Genomic DNA, 21,683 nt, shown 5'->3' with positions numbered 1-21,683 from the left:
ATGCCACCTCTGAATTAAATGCCAGTGGTTGCCAGATAAAAAAAGGTATGTGATCCTAAGTTTTGAGATGACATCAGTGGGGAGCTGCTCCAGCTGCTAATTACTTCTGATGAGGCAGAAAACATGCAGAAAAGCTGTCAGAGAGGCCCGCCGAAGCTTATGAAGCTCCTTCAGTTCTTTAGAGCTGTGCTTGGATGCCATATGAAACCCATGTTCAGATGATGACTGTTCATATCTGCATCTAACCATTCCCACTATCCAGTGCAGGAATCTACGACTGCATCTCCAACTGAGGGCCGTCCAACCTCTATAGAAAGAGCCCACCATTTGATGTGGTCTCTTCCACTCTGGAACAGCTCTTCCCATTAGGAAACTCTTCCTGATGTCTGACAGACGTCTGCTTCCTTGTAAATTAGCCCCCTTGTTTCTTCTCTGGTCTTCTGGAACAACTGAACAATTCTCCCCATCTTGTTCGTGACGGCTGTTGCGTCTCATCTTCTCCAAGCTAAACCTTCAAACATTCCTCCTAAGTTTTTCCCTTCCAACCCCTTTTCATCTTGGTTTCTCCCCTCTGGACTTGCTCCAGGGTCAGTGTTCTTCCTAAATGCGGTGCCCCGAAGCAGAAGCCATATGTTAGGTGTCTGACCAAGACAGAATAGAGCAAAATGATAACTTTGCTTGCTCTGGACAATATACTCTGCTGATGCAGCCTAGGATTGCATTTCCTTTTTTTTTTTTAAACAGCTGCCTCACAGTCAGCTCGTGACCCACCAAGACACCTGGATGGTTTTCCCTTCTGCTGCCGCCCAGTAGAGTCTCCCCTTCCTACTTCACACACTTTTTTTCTACCCAAACGTAGAGCTTTGTGGGTCTATCAGCTGAAATTCATCTTGCTAGTTTTTTTTGCCACAGTTCCCACTTGAAACCCTGAGATGGTGTTAGTTATCCCCTCTATCTTTAGGTCATCTGCAAAACTGCATACACAGCCTTTTACACATTTGTAGAACGGTACCGTGCCTAGGACTGAGTCCTGAGCAACACTCCACAACCCAGAGCCACTGACCTTCCCTTGTTTGGAATGAACTCTGTTCCAACTCTGTAGCCATCTAAAGGTAGCAGCCTTACTTGGCCGTCCTCTCTCAAGGATCTGGCACAAAGGTTTAAAAAAACAAAAACGACAATTTGGGGGATTGATACTGGAATCTAGTGGGAGATTCTATCGAATACTTTGCTGCAGTCAAGGTCCATGAGCACCACCACATTTTGTGGCCAACTAAACTCATCCCTGTCAGTCTGGGCATGCACCAGCCAGCCCTTCAATCTAGGTATCCCCTAAGACAGTGTTTCTCAAACTTGGCAACTTTAAGGTGTGTGGACTTCAACTCCCAGAATCCCCCAACCATGTTTGAAATACAATATGTAATTTCAGCCCAGCAGTAAATGTTTTAGCTACTGTTCTTAGCGTGCGGGCTGCAGCAGTGTAGGGTTCACACAGCACATTAGGCTAAAATAGGGTGGCCAGGCAGGTAAAGGGAAAAGATAAGGATTCCCTCCACGTCTGGTGGTTTCATGGAGACAGGAGAGCCGACGAGTTGTAATTGAAGTGTTGGATTGGGGGCAGATTAGAGATTGGGCTGTTCAGGAAGTTACAGAACCAATCCTGTATTAAGATGGTTTATTTCTTGATGCTTTGCCTGTGATGTGACTACAGTGCTGATTAAACTAGGTTGGAAGTGTGTGACCCCAGTTAGTATCTCTCGCTCTGAAATGGTACTACTACGCGGGGCTGTATTTTTGTGCGACCATCGGGAAACCACAAGCTTTGTTCCCAACCCACCACCTGCTCTTTCTCGCTGGAAGCATCCACAGCATCAAGAGCAGCTGTTTGATCCAGGAAGTTCCTTAACATCTGGCTAGTTTCTGAGCTTCAGATAATGCTAATTGCCAGCTCATTACCAAGAAGGCACATCTCATTTTGACACATGCTTCAGCTTCTTCGCCGGACAGCACCACCCAACACCCAGGTGGTGAAGGCAGGCCCTGCTCCTGCCAAAAACACTCAAAGCTCCTGGTCCTCAGCAACCTACAATTCTCAGCTCTCAAATTTCTGTGGGCTTTAGCCAATTTTTTTTTTCAAACTTGGATTTCAACTCCCAGAATTCCCCAGCCAGCACCCACTTTAGCCTTATTTTCAGGAGTTTGGAAGCAGACCTTCCTCAGGACCCACCTCTGAGGATTGGAGGAGGTAACTGCACCACGGTGGTGGAAATCAATTCAAGATGCTGGTCATCACCTAAGAAGCCCCATGGCACAGAGCCAGGCTACGTGTGGGGACCACCTTTCTCCCATTATTCCTGCCCACCCCACCAGCTCTAGTAGCGCAGTGTTTCTCAACCTTGGGAACTTGAAGATGGGTGGACTTCAACTCCCAGAATTGGAGTTGGAGAATGGCTGGCTGGGGAATTCTGGGAGTTGAAGTCCACCCATCTTCAAGTTCCCTAGGTTGAGAAACACCGTAGTAGAGGCTGCACATTCCAGGTCCCCCCTCTTAAACAGTGTCATCTTCCTTCAGCCTTCTCCATGGCAGCGCCTGTCCTGTGGAACAGCATCCCCTGGAAATTCAGATGGGCCAACCCTGTTAGCCTTTCGCAAGGCACCTGGATGTTTCCCCAGGCATTTGGGTCAGAGGGTGGATGAGCTCCGCTCCTATTGATGGGGAGTGGAGCAAAGACTCTGTCCTTGAGCCCTTGGGGGTTTGTTCAGAGTCACTTGTGAGATGAGCGGCATATAAGTGCTATAAACAAACTGCACCCGCTTCTACCAAAATCGTAGTGGCCTCATGAATGGAAGGGATGACTTCTGCTTGCGCACCAAGCCCGCAGAGAAGTAGAGTTTGCTCTGTGGTGTTTCCTTCTCTTACCAGCAGTCATCAAAGCTGTACAAAACCTTCACCCCTAATTGCAGAAAGGATGCAGAGCATTTGCTTTATTAAAAAAAAAAAAAAATAGGCTGGTCTTTGTACTCCCAGGAGTTCTTTTATCTTCCACGTTTCCTCCAGCAAAAAGCTACCTGAGTCGGAGACAAGGGTGCACCCACCCCTGCCAGGCCCCAGCCACAGGGTGCCCTCGGGTCATTTCCTGGCGATGTCGTAGTTGGTGCAGAACCAGTCGCACATTTCCTTCACAGCTGCGGGAGAGGTGAGAAGACGGGGAAGCAATGAAATCCAAAGCGAGGGAGGGAAGAGAGGCCCCCTCCCTTAAGCAAGAAAGGCTAGGTGGGCACCTTTCCTCACGGGTTAATTTTTAGCTAATTTGGAAATTTCATTGCTGGTTCTGAAAGTGACCTTTGTGAGGACCAAAACTGGAGAAAAACATGACCTGATTTCTTTTATGCAGGTTAAGCTCAATCATCCACGTCAGTGTTTCTCAACCTTGGGGACTTTAAGTCATGTGGACTTCAACTCCCAGAATCCCCCAGCCAAAGCTGGCTGGGGAATTCTGGGAGTTGAAGTCCACACGTCTTAAAGTCCCCAAGGTTGAGGAACACTGATCGAGAGCATAGTCATAGACTGAATCTTTTCCTAAGATCCTGGAAGCTTGGACGATAATACCCTTCTTTATTCTTTTTTCTTCTGTGCACTCACCCACCAGGTTTGTCAAGCATCAGACTTGCACATTTTAGTTTGCTTGGCCAACAGCCTACAATTATGCAGTTGTACCTTGATTCAAATTTTTCATGCAACCCTTTAGAGCGGTGTTTCTCAAACTTGGAGACTTTAAGGCGTGTGGACTTCAGCTCCCAGAATTGCTAGCTGGGGAATTCTGGGAGTTGAAGTCCACCCCTCTTAAAGTTGTCCAGTTTGAGAAACACTGCTCTGGACAGTGTAAATCAGACATTGCTGTGCCCTAAAATTGACCCAGCTTGAGCACTTTACTGATGATTCAGCCTGTCGTAGCAAACACACAAAATAAGACTAAGTAGCTGTGGGTAAGCGTTCCATCAGACTGCAACTTTTGCTGCCACTGCTGTGTCTCGCTTTTACAATCCTTTGGGTCACCTGCGCTTGGAGAAGGAGGTTCGCTCCAATGTGACCAAGTCTCCCAAGGCAGCATAGAAAGGCCCAAGGTGCACCACTGGCTCCACCCTCCTACCTTGATCAAAAGGTGTGAACTGGAAGTCGGGCAGGTACCTCCTCAGCTTGGCGTTGCTGGCTGTTTTCTTGAACTGACCATCTGACTTGGATTCATCAAACTTGAAGTAGGGGACGAGGTTAAAGAAAAGGGCCCTAAGATAAACCTCAAGACAGATCTTATGGAAGAGAGTCCGTGTAATAAAAACGGCATCCAGAGAAACCTGGGGGGGGGGGGAGAGCAGGTGTGCCATAGCTGAGCTAGCTTTCGCTGGATTCATACAATATGACAGGCTGAAATGGGGTTAGAGGGACTGTGGTGAGTGTGTGCATGGGTGTGAACCAGGCCATTCAGTTAAATCACAATATGGTTCATTTCACTGGCCACTGCATGTCACACAAACACAGGAACTGACTTTTAATAACACAGGTTTAACATGTTATGTGAACCCAAAGATAAGCTGAAAGGGTTAAATTTGTACTTATTGCAGACATATCTACAGGTGGTCCTTGACTTAGAACTATTCATTTAGTGACCAAAGTTCAACAGCGCTGAAAAAAGTGACTTACAGCTGGTCCTCGCACTTATGACCGTCACAGCATCCCCACAGTCACGTGATCAAATTTGGGTGCTTGACAACCAGCATGTATTTATGATGGCTGCAGACTCTTGGGGTCATGTGATCGCGATTTGTGATCTTCCCGCCTGGCTTCCAATAAGCAAAATCAACGGGGAACTGTGTGATTCACTTAACAACCATGTCACTCGCTTAACAACCACTGCAAAAAATGTCATAAACTTGGGTGTGGTCACACGACACCTCGCTTAACGACTGCACCACTTAATGACAAATTTTCCAATCCCTATTGTGGACGTAAGTTGAGGACTACCTGTATTCTGCTGTTTGAGCAAACTGGCCTGCAATGATCCAGGTAAAGGTTCCCCCACACAGTCATGTCTGACTCTAGGGGCTGGCGCCCATTTCCGTTTGTTAGCTGAAGAACCAGCATTGTCCAAAGACACGTCTGTGGTCATGTGGCCGGCATGACACGCACGGAATGCTGTTACCTGCCCGCCGAAGGGGTGCCTATTTCTCTACTGGCATTTGCATGCTTTCAAATTGCTAGGCTGGCAAGAGCTGGGGCGAGTGCGGGAGCTCACTCCGTCACACGGTACTCGGGTCTCAAACTGCCAAGCTTGCAACCTTCTGGTTGCAACCGCTGAGCCACCATGCCCCCTTACAACGATGCAGGACCACAATATAATTGGCAAACAAAGGCAATAACAACAAGGAAAGAGAATTCAGGCTTCCCTCAAGATGCTGGTGCTGGATGACAGGCGTTCTGCTCATCCACATTTAACAGGCACCAGCTTAGGAAAGGCTGAGATAAAATCATATAGAAGTGGAACAAAATGCAGGAAGTTTACAAAACAGGTTTTTGTGCATGCTCCCTTTAGGTTCTCCCAGGAAGGGATGGGATCCATCCCTACCTGTCCCAGATTGGAAGGATGGACATCCCTGTCTCAATCAGTAGGGCAGTGAACAGCAGAGGTAGCTGCTTTGCAGGGTTGTGGTTCACAGAGAGCTCTCAAGAACAACGCCTGATAGGACAAATGCATGAAGAAACCACCTACAACTCCGAGCAGTGTTTCCCACCTTTGAGGACTTGCTGGCTGGGGAATTCTGGGAGTTGAAGGCCACTCATCTGCAAGTTCTCATGGTTGGAAAGCCGTCTTAGAGGGACAGAGAAACGTAACTTCTAACCAACAAGGATTCCATGCTGGGGGCTCTCTATAGCAGAGCCACAATCAATCGCTTTATGGAGCAGTACAGACTGGAGTTTGGTAGGACACCATAATCCCCACTGGCTTGCAAAATGAAAATATATACCTTTTAAAAATTGCTCTCTCTCTCTCTGTATAAGTTTTCTGTATTTTCATGAGGTTTCATAGATTTTTGGCCATTTTTCATTTCATTTTTTTTTAAAACTCACACACCAACAAAGTAATAAAAAAAAATTAAAAACGGGAGAAATGGCAACATGGCACAACGGTGCCTGGTGTTTGCAAAGGCAACTCATCTTTGTGGCTGGAGGGGAGGACAATATTGGCTATGACTGGTGGGGCTTGATGTTTTTACACAATTTCCCCAGAAAAACAAACCCGTGAAGAGTAAGTTGCAATTTTTGAAGGGAAAGAGGGTTTGAATTATGAAAATGGTCCAAAATGGAAAAGATCTGTAACAGCAGCTCTCCGCTGTTCTAGGAAAATGTATGGGCCTGGACACCTTTGTGGACAAGGAGAGTGTGTGAAAAAAGTGAGTCATCAGCATATATAGAGAGAGGGGTATCTGGGGGGAGGTGTCAAAAAAGTCAAGATGGTGGCTGCAGCTATGGCCATGTATTTTACCCTCTTGCAAATACCCTTGAATGAAGTACTGTGGAAAGAAGTTGAATTTTTAATCTGCTACAATGCCTTGGGAATTATTCACAAAGGATACTAGAAGTTGTCCCTTGAAATCCATAGCATTTGCAATGCATTCAGCTGCTTCCCGTATAGACACCTCTTCTTCTTCTCCCACTGAGCCAAAAGCAGAAGAGAACTGTGATACTCGCTCCTGGGGTGCCCCACCCTTCCCCGTATCCATCCCGTTATCGGGGTGCCCACCTCCCTCGCTTGCCCTGAACCTCCTTGAGCTGGGAAGGGAAGGGAAGGGCCTGGTCTTCCTCATGATTCCAGGATGCTTAACTCTACTGGCTTTTACCTTCTTCGGAAACTTCCAAATCTGGGTGCAAAACGTCAAGCAAGAGAGGTAGCAGATGGACTAGAGAGGAGCTAGGATAGGATAGGAATGAGAGAGGAGGAGGGAGGGAAGAAATGCAGGCTAGATGGGAAATGGGGAGGGCCGCCTGCAGGGAAGCAACAACGGATGATCTTGCGTTGAGGACAACTTCTGCCAGCCTTACCAGGCAGACCAGACAGGAAATGTGACCAGATCAGCTAATTCTACTTTATTGTAAACCTACATTAGCAGAATCTTTCGAGTCTGAAAGTACAAATCTCCCACCGTCTCCTTTACAGCCTGAGAAACTAGGGAGGGTCCCTTCTGAGCCTCTTTCTCCTCCTCCCATTATGCAGCCGCAGGCTCTGCCCTCTCTTATCTGACCGTTCCCTAGGCAGCATCTCTTCGCCCCATCTCACAAGGTCTTTCCCACATACCTTTACAACTTCAGATGAGATTTGGGGCACAGGGTCAAAGTGTCAGGAAAAGTGGCTGCCTGTTGAAGGGACCTTCCTTGTCCCATTCACACATTTAAAGACTGCAGAGGCAGCCTTTAGAAATGAATCCAGGTCAACACCGGAATTCTACAGTATTTTAAGACCTTACGTTGCTGGCATTTAGCCCCTATAAAAATCTCACACATAATACAGGTCTAATTATTTTACAAGGTGCTGGAGAGGGGTTAATCAAAAAGGGACTTTCCTTCATCTTTGGTGGGAATGTGATACTGTCTCAAAAATTTGGAGGGAGGTCTTTAAAAAGGCAAACAAAAAATCTGAGTTCTCATCACATTTAGGCTTATTTCGCGTATTTGATGGAAAGAATAAAAAGTTACGAAGAAAGTTATTCTGCTTTCAGCAGCAAAGTTAATAGCTGCCTACTAATAGAATCTGTCCTAACAGTCAGGAATCACACTGAGATGAGGAGTACGTCTCTGGTGTTTATTACTGCTACATAGGACAGAAAATCCTACCAAACTGAAGAAGCGTGGGAAAAACCCAGACAGATAACCCCAAAAGTCAAGGCAGGTCTGATCTGTGTCTCTTTGAATGGCTGCTTAATTCCTCAGTACTACACATGCATTTTCCCCCCTGGATAGGGCCCCCCTCCTGCTCGCCATCAGTACCCATGACAGAATCATTTGGATAATCTCCTGCTTGAAATATAATTTCATAAGATTTGGTGGCCAGCTGTGCTTCAGAAGGTCTCTAGCAAAATTCAAAACCAAGAGGGAAATCATTATTTGATCAGGAGTGGCAGGACCATGGATGTTTAAAAAAGGTCAAAATGAAAAACCTCAGCCTGTATGGAAAAAGTGAATGTCCTGATGTAAGATTGTTGAACAGAGAAGCTATGGTGTGCCCCATATGTAAAGAAACTTTATAATCACAAAAGTCTGATTTTTTTAAAAAAAGAAGAGATTCCAGATCTAAACTCCAGCGCTGGGAATGGGGGACACCTACCTGATAAGATGATGGGTTCTATTTCGTTGTACTCCCTTAAGACCCAAATGAACAGCCGAGCCAGGTCCTGAAGGCGTAAGAGAAGAGGTTGGTAATAGATGTGTGGCTTTTCTGCTGACACTCTGTAGACTGTTCACTTCACAGGCCCTCCTCCATGCTTATTTTTCCCTTGTTTCCTCCACTGCCATCACATGGCCAAAACCTGTGAGCTTCTGCTTGGTGCTATCGCTCAAGGGAGCAGTAGCCTTCACATGGTCCAAGACTCTTGATTAGGATCTATTTACTAGGACCTCTCTCTCAACCCAGCACCTTCTCTTTCTTGACCCTGCTCAGTCTTCTTAAAGGAAAGAACACTTCTGATCTTTGTTATCACTAAAATGTCCTTCAAGATTTTATCTAAGTCTGTCCTTGCATCTCCCTAGGATTAATCTCTTTTTCACTTCTCCAACACGTTGTCTTGTCTTGACTATTCTTCCAGGGGGGAAAATCAAACAGTCACTATCACTTCTTCCTTGTCAGCTTAGATTCCTAAAGCACACTGCTTGACAAGATCCTTGTCTTTTCAAAATGTGACGTTAATCTCCAGAAAACAAGTCAAAATTTCCCCTGCCGTTTGGGTGCAATTGAATGATATGCCTGGTTCCTCTTCCACTCCTACCGGCATTACATAAATGAATGATCAAAGGACAAGATTTGACCCTGGGATGGCGTGCCAGGATCATATATTAAAAAGTGTCTTGTCATTCATTTAGCTTCTATTTTAACACATCTAAATTTTTAGCTTGGTCACAATTTCTAAGCAGTGTTGCTCAACCTTGGCAGCTTGAAGATGGGTGGACTTCAACTCCCAGAATTCCCCAGCCAGCCAGGCTGGCTGGGGAATTCTGGGAGTTGAAGTCCACCCATCTTCAAGCTGCCAAGGTTGAGCAACACTGCTCTAGAGGATCTCCAGGGACCATTTGAACTGAGGCTTCTGATTGTGCCTCCTCAGATCAATCTTTTAATTTCTCCCTTCTTTCCCCAACATGCAGCATGGTTATTAAGCTTACCAGAGAGTAAATGAACTGCCTCCGAGGCTTGCCTGTCCCCCAGACTGTGACATTTGTGCCATTTTCTGCAGAAAAAGAATGGAGAAAGTTGGTCATTAGAGACCTCTTTCGCCTCCCTCATTCATCACTTCTCCCTGCAAGGAACTTCCTTCCTCCCATTGCAGCTCTTTTCCATAAACCACACTTTTGATGCTGATTTAGATATCTTTAGATTTATTATTTTGTTTTCCTTTTCATCTGTTGCTGTACGTTTGGGACTGGGGTGGGTTTTAAGTACTGTTAATGAATACATGTCACAGGCAGGCATTGAAAGGAGCTGACTGTCCACAGAGCCTCCACTCACACCCCTCTCCCTGAAAACATGGGATGTAAACCTGGCCCTGGGAATTTGGAAGGGATGAACAAACCATTAAGTGCAGAAGAGGTTCAGAAAAAGCTCCTGAGCCCTGGGAAAGAGGAAAGTGTGAGAAAGAACCTCAGCATAACCCTGCTTTGATTTTGCTGGGTATGAGACAAAGCAGAGAAAAAAAACTGACTGGCTTTCGAGACTGTTATTTTCCCCTACAACAATAAAATGTATCCCTGAAACCCTGCAGTTCTTGATTCCTGACCTGGCTTACCTCAACGGGCTGGCATCAATCTTGAAAGCCTTCCCTTCCCTCTCTGCAACGCTGGGTTTACATTCCATCACCCCACCACAGCTGAAGCCCCATCCCCTTTTTATGCCAAAGGAGCCAGTCTTCGCTGGTGCAGGCACCACCTTGACTTTTTTGACCTCCCCCTGCAGATGGCATTTAAGGATCCCCAACCAAATTCTAATTGGGCAGATCAGAGCTCACCAGATACACTAACATGGATTGGATAATCTGCAGCCCTTCTGCAATTATGGCATTTCCCTTTCCCGACAGAGTAGTTTCATACTGGCTTATTATTGGCTTCCTGTTTCCCTTGCTACGTTTTTAACACTTGCAACACCTTTTACGTTGCTGAGAGTTCCCCCACCCACTCCCCCATTTCAAAGCATGCCCAGCCCAACCTTGCATGTGAGTGCAGCAAGGAGGCTTTGCTGGCCAGCAGTCTGCCAGATTCAGCCCAGGATGAGTGCAGAGGGAGGCGAAATGCTTAGCAGATGTGCTGGCGATCCTAGCTTGCCAGAGCCAGGATTTTAACGCAGACACAGTGGCTCCTAGACCCCCGACCTGCAGCCCTGTCTCAGAAAGGCACTGATTTATTTATGATCCTTGATTGCCTGGAGGGGGGTGGGAAGGAAGACCTGAGCCAGGAGCCGTTGATAGCTGCTTTCTCTGGATCTTTTTCCTTCCCTTAAATTACGAGGGGGGAGGAATTTATAAGGAACCCCTCCATTAAATGTACCCCCCCCCCACTGCAACATCTCCCTTTGGGCCAGAACACGGTGCCCGGAATTGCTGTTAGTGGTCAGGACGAGGGACAAGGGCCCCATCCCCTTCCCGCCCTCCAGTTCTGCTCACTCACTCACTCTTGGCCAAGTACACCTTGTGGACCAGGCCTGGCAGGACGTGCCCATTCTCGATGCTGAAGTTGTCGTGGGGCCCAAAGATGTTCGTGGGAATGGCGGCGGTGAAGTGGCAGCCATGCTGTTCGAAGTACCCCCTGGGGAAAGAAAATTGGGGAGGGGGGAGAAGGTGTGGGGTGCTTGACTGCACAGGTATGACCTGATGCAGACAGGAGAGCTGCCCCAAAATGCTGAAGCCTGTCTTCCTAGCAGAAGGGCTTCTGTTCTGCCCCAGCTTGCCACGCCCTTCTCCGAAACACGCTATGCCATAAAGCCACCCTGAATCGCTCAATTGATTGAAGGCTATCAAGTCAGTGTCAGCTCTTAGCAACCCCATCAGCAGCTTTTCTCCAGCAGGATCTGTCCCCAACCCATTCTGTTTCCTGACCTGGCCCACCTCCAAGGGCTGACCCAGTGGGACCTACCTGTTCTGCACATCGATCATCCTTTTGGCGTAAGCATACCCGAAGTTGGAGCTGTGGGGAGGGCCATTGTGAATCTGGAAGGGAAGGCTGCATGTTAGAAAGCCCAAGCAACAAGGCCCACTCTGGAAATGGAGAACTCTGTTTCTCCTCTGGAGCCCACCAACAGGCAGGGCAGAGAGGTCTCCAAGCACCCACAGAAAGACCAAAGATGGTGTAGAAAGAAAGAGCGAAACTCAGAACAATTCCAGACTCGGGGAAAAAGGAACATTGAAGAGTACAGATAGTCCTCACTTAATGACCACAATTGGGACCAGAAGTTTGATTGCTAAGTGAAATGGTTATTAAACAAATCCAACCCGATTTTACAACCTTTTTTTGCAGCAGTCGTTAAGCCAATCACACGGTTCCCCATTGATTTTGCTTGCCAGAAGCTGGCTGGGAAGGTAGAAAATGGTGATCTGGTAAACACAGGATGTTGCGACGGTCGTAAACGTGAACCGGTTGCCAAGCACCTGAACCGTGATCACGTGACCTCAGGAACACTGCAACAGTCATAAGTGTGAGGACTGGCCGTAAGTCATTTTTTTCAGCACCATTGTTAAGTCCAAACCATCACTAAACAAATGGTTGTTAATCGAGGACCTAAATCAAGGGTACCATAGAGATACACTTTTGGGCAAAAAGGATGTGCCTAGAGGGGACCGGAGTGGAACAGCCCGCTCTGCCCCTTGGAGAGGAGCGTGTTGCCATATGCCACTTTGGCTCCACATGCTTGTAATATCCCACCGCGGCACATCTCTAGGGGACTAAAATCTCCTGGACTTTTCCAGATTGCAGAATCCATTGGAAGGGGGAGGACCGAATTCCACACAGGTAAACTAGTTGCCCTGGTGTAAAGCCACGTCCACAAGGGGAAAAGGAGGGACCCAGGTTACGGCCCTTACCATGGTCTCGTCAATCGGGTAGCTGGTCTTGTCAGGAAATATGCAGGTGGACAAACAGGAAACTACTTTCTGGACGCCTGACTCGTACGCCACTTGCAAGACGTTGTCGTTGATGTGGATATTCTTCCGCTGACGGGACGCACAGAGGGACAGGCTGACAGTCAAAGGATGGCCGAGGATGCTGTAAAACGCTCTCCTGGCTGAAATTGGCTACTGTCTCTCCTGGCTCAGCGTCCTTCGTCCCATCTCTTCTTCTTGCTCCCGTCCTTTTTTCCCCCAAAAACTTTTTTTTTTTAAATTTCACTGATTTGAAAGACACAATTTCTGCTTCCCAACCAGGAAAAATACACTGAAAATGCATCCCAAGAGTATAATAATAGAAAGAAAGAAATCTAGGCATGCAAGAACATTTACAGGTCAGGCCAGAACGTGCTGATCTTTATCAGTTTTTGACAAACGATGGGGAAAAACCGAGTAGCCTTTTCCCCCCTCCATCTCTACATTTTAGACATAATTGCTCTAAGAAATCACCCAGAACCAAATTCTGATAATAGTAAATTCAACGTCCCCCCCTTTTTTTTTTTGCAAAGAAATTCCCCACAGATAGAAAAGGCCAACTGAAGACACTCTGATTTGGTATGGAGGAACTTCCAGTTTGGGACAACAGGTGCAACACCTTGTCAGTTTTGTCTGGGCTCAGTGGCTAAAGTGTTTCAGGCCTGATGAATACTTGGAAAGGAGACCACTGGGAAATCCAACCAAGCTGCAAAGTCAGAAGCATCCCAGGAGAAGGTAACTGCCATTTACAGGTAGTCCTCAACTTACGACCATTCATTTAGCGACTGTTCGAAGTTATGACGGGATTGAAAAAGTGACTTGGGACCAGTCCTCGCACTTACGTCCGTCGCAGTGTCCCCACAGTCATGTGAACAAAATTCAGGCACTTGGCAACCAGCACGTATTTACAATGGTTGCAGCATCGCAGGGTCATGTGATCGCCATTTGCGACCTTCCCAGCCAGCTTCCCATAAGCAAAGTCAATGGGGGAAGCCAGATTCACTTAATAACCATGTGATTCACTTAATAAATGTGGTGATTCACTTAATGACTGTGGCAAAAAAGGTAATAAAATTGGGTGTCACTGAATGACCGCCTCGCTTAGCAACGGAAGTTTCAGTCCCAGTTGTGGTCATAAGTTGAGGACTACCTGTACTTTCAATGGCGTCTATGTAATTGCTATATTCACGTTAAGCTCGGTTCAAGGGCACCTTCACTTTTTGCTTATGCTTTTTAAAGGCAAAGGGGCTAGATGCTCCTGTGCAAACGCTCCCCCTATGTGCCACATGGCTAGTTAGTCCTCATGGTTAACCTCCTTGGGCTAGCGCATAACATGTCCTTTTCCTGCCTTCTATGCATGCAGAAACACAGCACTTAACAGAGGTGGTATCTGCATGCCAGCAAAAGCCACTGAGTCCTGGAACAGGGGAGGGGAGGGGAGGGCAGCTCAGGCGGGGCAAGGCATGCTGGGATTTGTAGTTTCCTCAGCCAGGGGGAGCTGACTTTTGCACCAAAGGTGGTGCGGCTGGAGATCACACACTGTCCTGCTTTGCAACCAAGCCGAAGAAGAGCTACAGGAAAGGCTCAGGGGCACGTACCTGTCTCCTATTTACCACTACCACTGTTTATATTTGGCGGGAGGGGGAGGGAGGCATCCGGGGGGGGGAAGCTCCCTCGGTGCAAAATGAAAAAGGCGCCTAGGAAGTGCAGGGAGGAATTTCCCAGCCTCCTCCAAGGTCAAGCAACACTGCTCTGAGCTTTCAGGGGTCAGCTTTCCATTCCTCTTCCTAGTTACCGTTTTTCAGCATGCAGAACTTTGCAGCTGCCCTGGAAAATGCTAACAAGCCAAAGAAATGCTCTTTACGCAGCTGTGCAAATTACGCAGCTGCACTGGAAGGAGCGCTCAGCGTTATCTCTGCCATCCAGCTCTGCGGCTTATTTTTCCAGGCTTCTCCTCCTGCAAAATGCAATTTGTTTGGCCTTCCACAAATTTACAGTACTAGAACGATCAGTGGAGGGAGTCTGGAACAAAAGGAAGGAACGTTGCAGAACTATGCCAGCAGGATGGGACAGACGGACGGGCTCAGCGTCTTCGAAGCAGCGGGAATTTTCTCGGCACAGCAGCCTTTCCCGAATTGGGCTGAAATGGAACGCCCATAAACTCCAGCCAGCAGGATCTGCTGCTCAGGGACTGGGTGCTTTGTGGACTGTCGCACTGGGAAGATGCTGGCTAATGTCTGGTGGGGAAAAACGGCAGACAAGAACCCCTAGGCCTAACGCTCGCCCGCTTGCCTTGTAGAAACACTCTGGATTTTGTTTTGGCCCCAGCTGGAACAACCAAACAGTCTGGGTTGTGTTTCTGCCAAAACCCAGCTAATCAGAAGCAGCTGGGCCAACTTCCAGAACATGGTAGCTCATCCGGGGTCCGAAACAAAGCTCCTTTCCGTGTTGGGCCCTTCCCTATTTCAGGACGACCGTTCAGCAGCATCCTTACCCAGAATTCCAGGTTGTGGTTGAGGTTCATGAAGAGCCCCCCAACTATGGCCGCCAGGTGGATAACGTGGGTGGGTTTGTGTTTCTCAAAGAGGGCTGTGGTCTCTGCAGCGTTCCTGGGGGAGAGAACAGAGATGGAAGGCAGGGGAATAGCCTCGCTATTCCAGTCAGGGCTGGATATACAGTATTTCTCCAACCCACAGCCCCCTTCAGCCCCCAGGTCTTGGGAGCAGAACTCATGCAACATCCATGGGGCTCAACAGGTGCCCAGCCTATCTCTACATGCTCCCACCCTCCCCTCCCCTCGGTGGTGCTGTGCAGAAGGAGCTACTGAGCAAGATGCTCGGCTGATGCAAAGGAAGGGCTTACGCACAGAGGAGGGGTGCAGCTGGAATATGTTGAAACCGTTCCCATGCTGGGTCTATCACAAGTTCACAGGCCCGGCTGGAACACAGAGTGCCCTGTGCCTCAGTTCCAGATCCCCAGAAAGAGCCCACGAGCAGAGCAGGATGCAAAGTCCATCTTCGAAGAGAATCTCTGTAACTCAGGGTTGAACTGAGGTGTCCTGCGTGCTCTCTCAGCTTGGTTGTTTGTTTGCAGACGTTTCATTGCCCGACTAGGCAACATCTTCAATGTGAGAAGGGAGTGGGCCTTGCTCCCTGTTTATCTACAGTTTGCCCTGCCTGTTTTGGTGGGGTTAGGGTTAAGAAACAAAAAGACCAGGACACTCCCTTGCCAGCCATCAACACCCAGATATGCAAAAATCAACACTAGGATTAACACCAGATGAATCATCAAACAGCACAATACACCCTGATCAAGGAACTATTAACTCAGGCAATCAACTAAGCAGCAAACAACAGCCAAATCAAGGGACTCCCAAGGAGAGAACAACACCCCCACCAACACAAGCAGGCCAAGCCACGGTATATAAGCAGAGAGCAAGGCCCACTCCCTCTTCGCACTGAAGGTGTTGCCTAGTCTGGCAATGAAATGTCTGCAAGAAGACAACAAGGCTCAGAGAGCACCAAGGACTCCAAACTCCATCTTCTCTGCTGGTCTGACTGGTAGCCAAGAGAAGCTCTTGAAGGCCCTTACAAGCCATCCATACTCCTGCCTGCCACTGAATTCCAGAGGTTTACGCTAGCTGGGGTGAAGTCCTATGGCCCAGCCTTTTCTTAGGTGATCCAAATTTGAGGAGATCCCCCCCATGCCTCTAGATGGGTTGGGAACAGTGGTGTCCACTGGGGAGAGGGGGGGAATGGTAAAATCGTGTTGTGCTGACACAACACATCACTTCATGATGTTGTGTGCACAAACGGGAGGGACTTGGGTTGCATTGATGCAATGCGGCTTTCATCAGCTGGATGATTAACAGCTGGATCCGGCAGGTGCTTTTGGATAGAGAGACTATGAAACAGGAACATTTTCCTCTCTCCATCATGTATTAACCTCTATCCTGTCCCTCCATCACCATTTTTCTAAAGAAAACGTTAAGTAATAAATTTTCAACAGACTGAGATCAGCTACTGCCTAGGCCAGTGTTACTTAACCTTGGCAGCTTGGAGATGGGTGGACTTCATCTCCCAGAATTCCCCAGCCAGCATGGCTAGGGAATTCTGGGAGATGAAGTCCACCCATCTTAAAATTGCCAAGGTTGAGAAACACTGGTCTAGACCCAGGAGCCAGCTTAGACCATGCCTGATCTGCCTGACTACCCTCACCCTAAATATCTTCTCCAGATGCCTGTTGCAAACCAAAGACGGGACTTTCAAAGGTCCAGCAGAAAACCTCACGCACTCACGTTAAGTCAGCATCTTTGGAGGACACAAAAATCCACGACTCGTCTGCCCGGCATTCCCCGTCCGCAATCACCTTCTGAATGGCCCTTCCCACCAGTCCTGAACCCCCGGTCACCAAGATTCGTTTCTGCCTTCCAGACTCAGCCATGATCACAAGTTCTGCAGGACAGGATGACAAAGAGAGAATAACCTTTTCGGGGTTTTAAGCCCTCGATAGATGCTACGTCCATCAGGTGCCCCAGAGCATTGAGGCCAAAATTAACAATCTATTCCCCAATGCAGAATTAGATTGGCTAAGAAGGAAACCGAACAGGGATTTCCACCACACCAAGGGTGTGTCTCCACTTCCACAGAGTTCTGATGGGGCAGTGAAGCCTAGAGATCTGCCATGCATAGCTCAGTTGTCGTTCCAACCAGAAGATCAAATTGGGGGGGCAGAAACAGCAAGCTTGTCCACCCCCTGGTTTCAAGGAACCATGGCTTATAGAATTAGCATAAAGCAAACTGGCCAATCCCAGAGTGTTGGGTCGGGTGAATCTAGCTCTGTGTTTCTCAACATTGGCGACTTTAAGATGGGTGGACTTCTGGGAGTTGAAGTCCACCCATCTTAAAGTCGCCAAAGTTGAGAAACACTGATCTAACCAATAAATTTTCTCCTGGCAATGGTAAGGAACCACTTGCTGCTCCAAACACCCTCCCCCTGGCAATTGTATTACATTTTAATCCCTTCTTTCTTCCAAAGGCGGGAGAGACCAAGGGAAGAGCAAGAAGTTCTCCCTGTCTGCCATTTTCTCCCCACGACGACCCTGTGAGGTAGGCAGAGCAGAGGAGGAGAGTAAGTGTGGCGTACGTATACCCGATACTGGCGCAAAGGCGTGAAACGAAATAACCGGGGTTGCGGGACTTGTAGACCGGTCCCCCCGCTTTTTCCCAGAGGCCAGCCTCCGCCTCTTCCTTCCATACGGCTACCTTTGCGCCACGCGCCGGACCTTTCGCTTTCCCGCAGGAATTGCCTCGACCGCTTCCTGGGCGGTGTGGACTTCAACTCCCAGCATTCCGCGGCCCGCAGGGCCATTGCTGAGGGTTCTGGGAGTTGAAGTCTACCCCCTCTGCAAACTGCCCGGGTGGCGGAGGTGGCGGTCCTACGGCCGCGGGGACCGTTTCCCCTTCCGCGGCTTGTGCGCCCCTTGAGCGCACGAACCCGCAGGGGCCGCTGGGGGGTCCCGAGCGCGCCTTTGGCCGCGGATAGGGGTGGAAGGAAGGAAGGAAGGAAGAGGGGAAGGAAGGAAGGAGAGGGAAGGAAGGAGAAAGAGGGAGAAGGAAGGAATAAGAGAGAGGGAGAAGGAAGGAGAAAGAGGAGGAAGGAAGGAAGGAGAGAGGGCAGAAAGGGAGAAGGAAAGAGAGGGGGAAGGAAGGAGGGAGAGAGCGGGAGGAGGGCGGGCACCTCCCGGGCCCGAGGCAGGGAGCAGCCGCCGCCGCGCGCCCACCCGGGGGGCGGCTCCGCCGGGCGGCTGGCGAAGGCTCGGAGCAGGGGGAGCCCGCGGAGGAGGGCGCCGGGCTCCGCGCCCGCGACCCCCACCCGGGCTACCTGCGCGGCGCTGCTGCGCTCCTGGGGACGTGGCCGCCGCCCGCCGCGTTGCGCGCCCCGCCCGGCTCGGCCCCCCTCGGCGCCGCGGCTCGCCGGGAAATGGAGTCCGCCCCGCCCCGCCCCCGGCTGGCTGGCGGCTCGCCGGCTGCGCGGCGGGGGCGGCGGGCGCGGCTGCCCGGAGGGGGCCGGAGGGCTTGGGCGCCGGTCCGTCTCTCGCCCGCCGCTGGCCGCCGCTCCTGCTCCCCGCGCGGCGCCGGGCCCGCTGCCCAGCGGCCGAGGCCGAGACCCGCCCAGTCGCGCCCGGCGGCCGGGGCGGAGGAGCCGAGCGGCCGAGCTGTGCCCGGGAGGGCAGCCCCGCCCGGCCGGCCCCCGCTTTGGCTTCCCGCGGCGAGCCCTGGCCCGCTGCGGACGGGCTGCCGGAATGCGTTCGGCCGCCGCGGGCGCGGCTGGGTTCGGCTGGCCGGTCGGAAGGCCGGGCCCCCGCCCTGCCCGCTCCGGGAGGCCGAGTCGGGGGCACAGGGCGGGCCCTTCGGGTGCTGGTGCGGGAGGGCGAGGGCGGGGGCGGGCGAGCAGCTTCGGGGCAGAGGCCGGAAGGGGCAGCTCTGGCCGGGCACCCCGGCCCCCGCTTCCCCCAGCCCTTTCCCCTTCGCCTGGCCGCCTCCCTACCGTGGTTCTCCGCTGCCCTGGAGAAGGGAGCCGGGCAAAGGGGGCCCTCCGCGACAGATGCTCCGGGATGCCGGCAGGCGCCTGCCAAGCGCCCCTTCCTGAACCCCCAAAACCGCTCCTGCTGCCGGGCTGCCTGCCCAAGGCGAAGGAAGCCTGGCCCACCCACAGGCAGGCCCGACCCGCGCGGGGAAGCCGCTTCTACAGCAGCCGGGCCAGTCCTGTCCTTAACCCTGGTTTAACCTTGGGGAAAAAAGCTAGATCGGTCGATCAGTCAATAAACCAATCACCCTCGAGACCAAATGTTGGTATCTTCCCAAGCATCATCCCACTTAAGAGGGTGAGAGGAGAGAGAACATTCAGCAGGCCTCAAGCTAATCTTCATTAAGATTTTTATCTTACACATTGCCTTCCTTTCAGTTTGTGTGTCCCCCCCCCCCATGGTTTAATTTTCTTGCATGCTGTGACTAGATTAAGTCTTAAGTAAAACTTAGTGATTTTATTGCACTTCTCAGGTTGTCAGTGTTAAAAGCATAAGTTTAATCAAGCTGCTGTGCAGCATACTGTCAGTTCCATAGAGATACAGGAAAAACACTCTGCCCATGCTCTTAGGTCTCTTCCCTGGTGCTTCTCTTCCTCCACCTCCAGCCAAAGGACCAAGGGGGGGATTTCAGAGCTGTGGAAAATGAGGGAGTGAATCTCCTGACCTTCTACGGTAGTCCAACGCAGTGGGTTTCCTCCCATCACCACGCAGCTGCAAGGTTTGAGTGTTGGGCTTGTGGGACCCTCGGGGGCGTCAAGGGTTGCCAACCTCTTCTCTGGGCTCTCAGGACAAGGAAAGAACAGACTCAGCAACTTCATCTGTTTTGAAGTTTCACCAGTCTCCTTGGAAGGTGTTGGGTGTTGCCTTCGTAGCCCCCACTTGTACCCCCAACATTTCAAAACCTTTGCCCATGGATCTTGGGTAAGAGTTGGGCAGCAGCATGTGGAGTAGCTGAGGGACACTCATTGAAGAACGGTCATGACGCTGCGTCTCGGTTGGCACCACGCACCAAACCCCAGCTTACCCAAAGTTTACCTCTGCCTCTTGTACGAACTCCGTCCGTTTGGCTACTGTGCTGTGTGAATCCAGAAATCACGTGCATTCAGTAAACCATGGTTTCCATGAATGTGAATACACCTGGTGAACATAGTCCATTCATCATGGATAAAAGCAGGTTCTCATTTATGACTATGTTACTTCTGAAATACCTGAAGATCTCCAGTGTTTCAGCATTCACATCCCAGTTCTTTTTTTTTTTTTAATTTTAGCCTGTTTTGCAATGATCTTGTGAAGCAATGTGTCTCAACCTTGGGAACTTTCAGATGTGTGGACTTCAACTCCCAGAATTCTCCAGCTGGCTGGAGAATTCTGGGAGTTGAAGTCCACACATCTGAAAGTTCTCAAGGTTGAGAAACACTGCTGTAAAGAAAGTAGGGGGGATATGAAGACTGGAATTGTCCATTAAAGTAAGGTGTCGCATGATTTGATTATGTTAACCAATCCCTAATGGGAGTTGTAGTCCAACATGGGAATTGTAGTCCAACCCTTGCAGGAGGCCAGGCTGGGGAAGCCATATGCAGACATACACCTGTTATCGGGAAAGGGTGGCAGAGCAGTTTATTCATTTGCAACCGGTTGATTTGGACTGAATGTCGCAGAGCAAGCACTTCTGATCTGGGTCCAAGTCCACTAAAAGATCCTTCTGGGAATGTTAAAAAACCATGTCTGCTGGCTTCTGTGTGCTTGCACCACATTTGAACTGAGGACACGGGTGCCTTTGCTGAAGTGTGCTAAATTTGGATCCTAAGAGGGCAGTGGTGCTGGATTTAAAGCACCTTTGCTCTCTTCAGATCCAAATACGGCACGCGGTAGCATCCTTACAACAGCACGTCGTATTCCTGGATCACAGAACCTGGTTTGTACACAGATGCCAACAACCTGGGTGCTGTATGATGCTGAGGGCGCAGCATCCCTAAATGGTCCTCTCACAGCAGATTTGCTTGAAAGTCTTCATAAGTGGACAACCAAGTCTGAAAAGGGTTTGGTTCTACCACTCACTGACCCCATTTTTAAATTCCCAAATTCCTGAACCAGTTTACACTGGTGTCCTATACAGTTATGACTCCTATTTTGTCCTTACAGATCTGGAATTTCCCCTTTGGGTTCTGAAAACAAATATATAAACTGCATGTATAAAGAAATTATACAGTAAAGGCCTAAAACAAGAACCCAATCATAATTACAGAAAAGAAAAGCTTTTCATTCTGACTATTTATAAATAATAACCACTTCTATATAAAGCCATTTTCAGAATGCAGTTGATGTCTAGTGATTTTTCAAGCTGTCCTGCACTGGTACATTCTGATGCAGCCATCCACAGGTTTAGGTGTCCCTTGCCGGTTATTCTGGCTGCTGTTAGTAAATCTGGAAACTTGACTAGCATAATGAAGAACAGAGCTGCAGCCTTAGTAATTTCTTCTTATGCTGCTGTGTTAAAACTTGATTTAAGTTGTACTGAGGAGGAGGAGGAGGAGGAGGAGGAGGAGGAGGAGGAGGAGGAGGAGAGTTGACTGTGTTTCTAGCAAGCTGCTCTGAAAGTGGGTGAAAGCAGGTTATGGATATGCAGGTAAGTAACGGTTTCATCCATCACATGTTGCAGGCCCATAGCAGACCCTTTGAACAGCAAGTCACCATGGTCATAAGTATGTTG

General features: G+C 49.5%; 1 protein-coding gene across 3 annotated transcripts; it reads right to left on the bottom strand.

Annotated features, from left to right (window-relative positions):
• Positions 1-2,958: 2,958 nt before the first annotated feature.
• GFUS (GDP-L-fucose synthase) lies at positions 2,959-18,323 on the bottom strand. Of its 3 annotated transcripts, XM_063299728.1 has the most exons (11): positions 18,268-18,323; positions 16,682-16,838; positions 14,879-14,993; positions 12,328-12,456; positions 11,384-11,457; positions 10,923-11,056; positions 9,425-9,489; positions 8,376-8,442; positions 6,631-6,710; positions 4,152-4,251; positions 2,959-3,186 (listed from the first exon to the last, which is right to left on the bottom strand). In XM_063299728.1, the coding sequence occupies exons 2-11, from the start codon at positions 16,825-16,827 to the stop codon at positions 3,131-3,133; spliced, it is 966 nt and encodes a 321-aa protein (XP_063155798.1). In that variant the 5' UTR covers positions 16,828-16,838; positions 18,268-18,323; the 3' UTR covers positions 2,959-3,130. The 3 variants fall into 3 exon arrangements, with proteins under 3 accessions (XP_063155798.1, XP_063155800.1, XP_063155799.1); XM_063299730.1 differs by lacking the exons at positions 11,384-11,457; positions 18,268-18,323 and having other exon boundaries at positions 10,939-11,056; positions 16,682-16,919; XM_063299729.1 differs by lacking the exons at positions 12,328-12,456; positions 18,268-18,323 and having other exon boundaries at positions 16,682-16,912.
• Between the last annotated feature and the right edge of the window lie 3,360 nt (positions 18,324-21,683).

Source organism: Candoia aspera, chromosome 3, assembly GCF_035149785.1.
Source record: "Candoia aspera isolate rCanAsp1 chromosome 3, rCanAsp1.hap2, whole genome shotgun sequence".
Lineage (NCBI taxonomy): Eukaryota > Metazoa > Chordata > Lepidosauria > Squamata > Boidae > Candoia > Candoia aspera.
The sequence above is the reverse complement of the archived record's forward strand: the minus strand, read 5'-3'. Positions and strand labels throughout refer to the sequence as shown.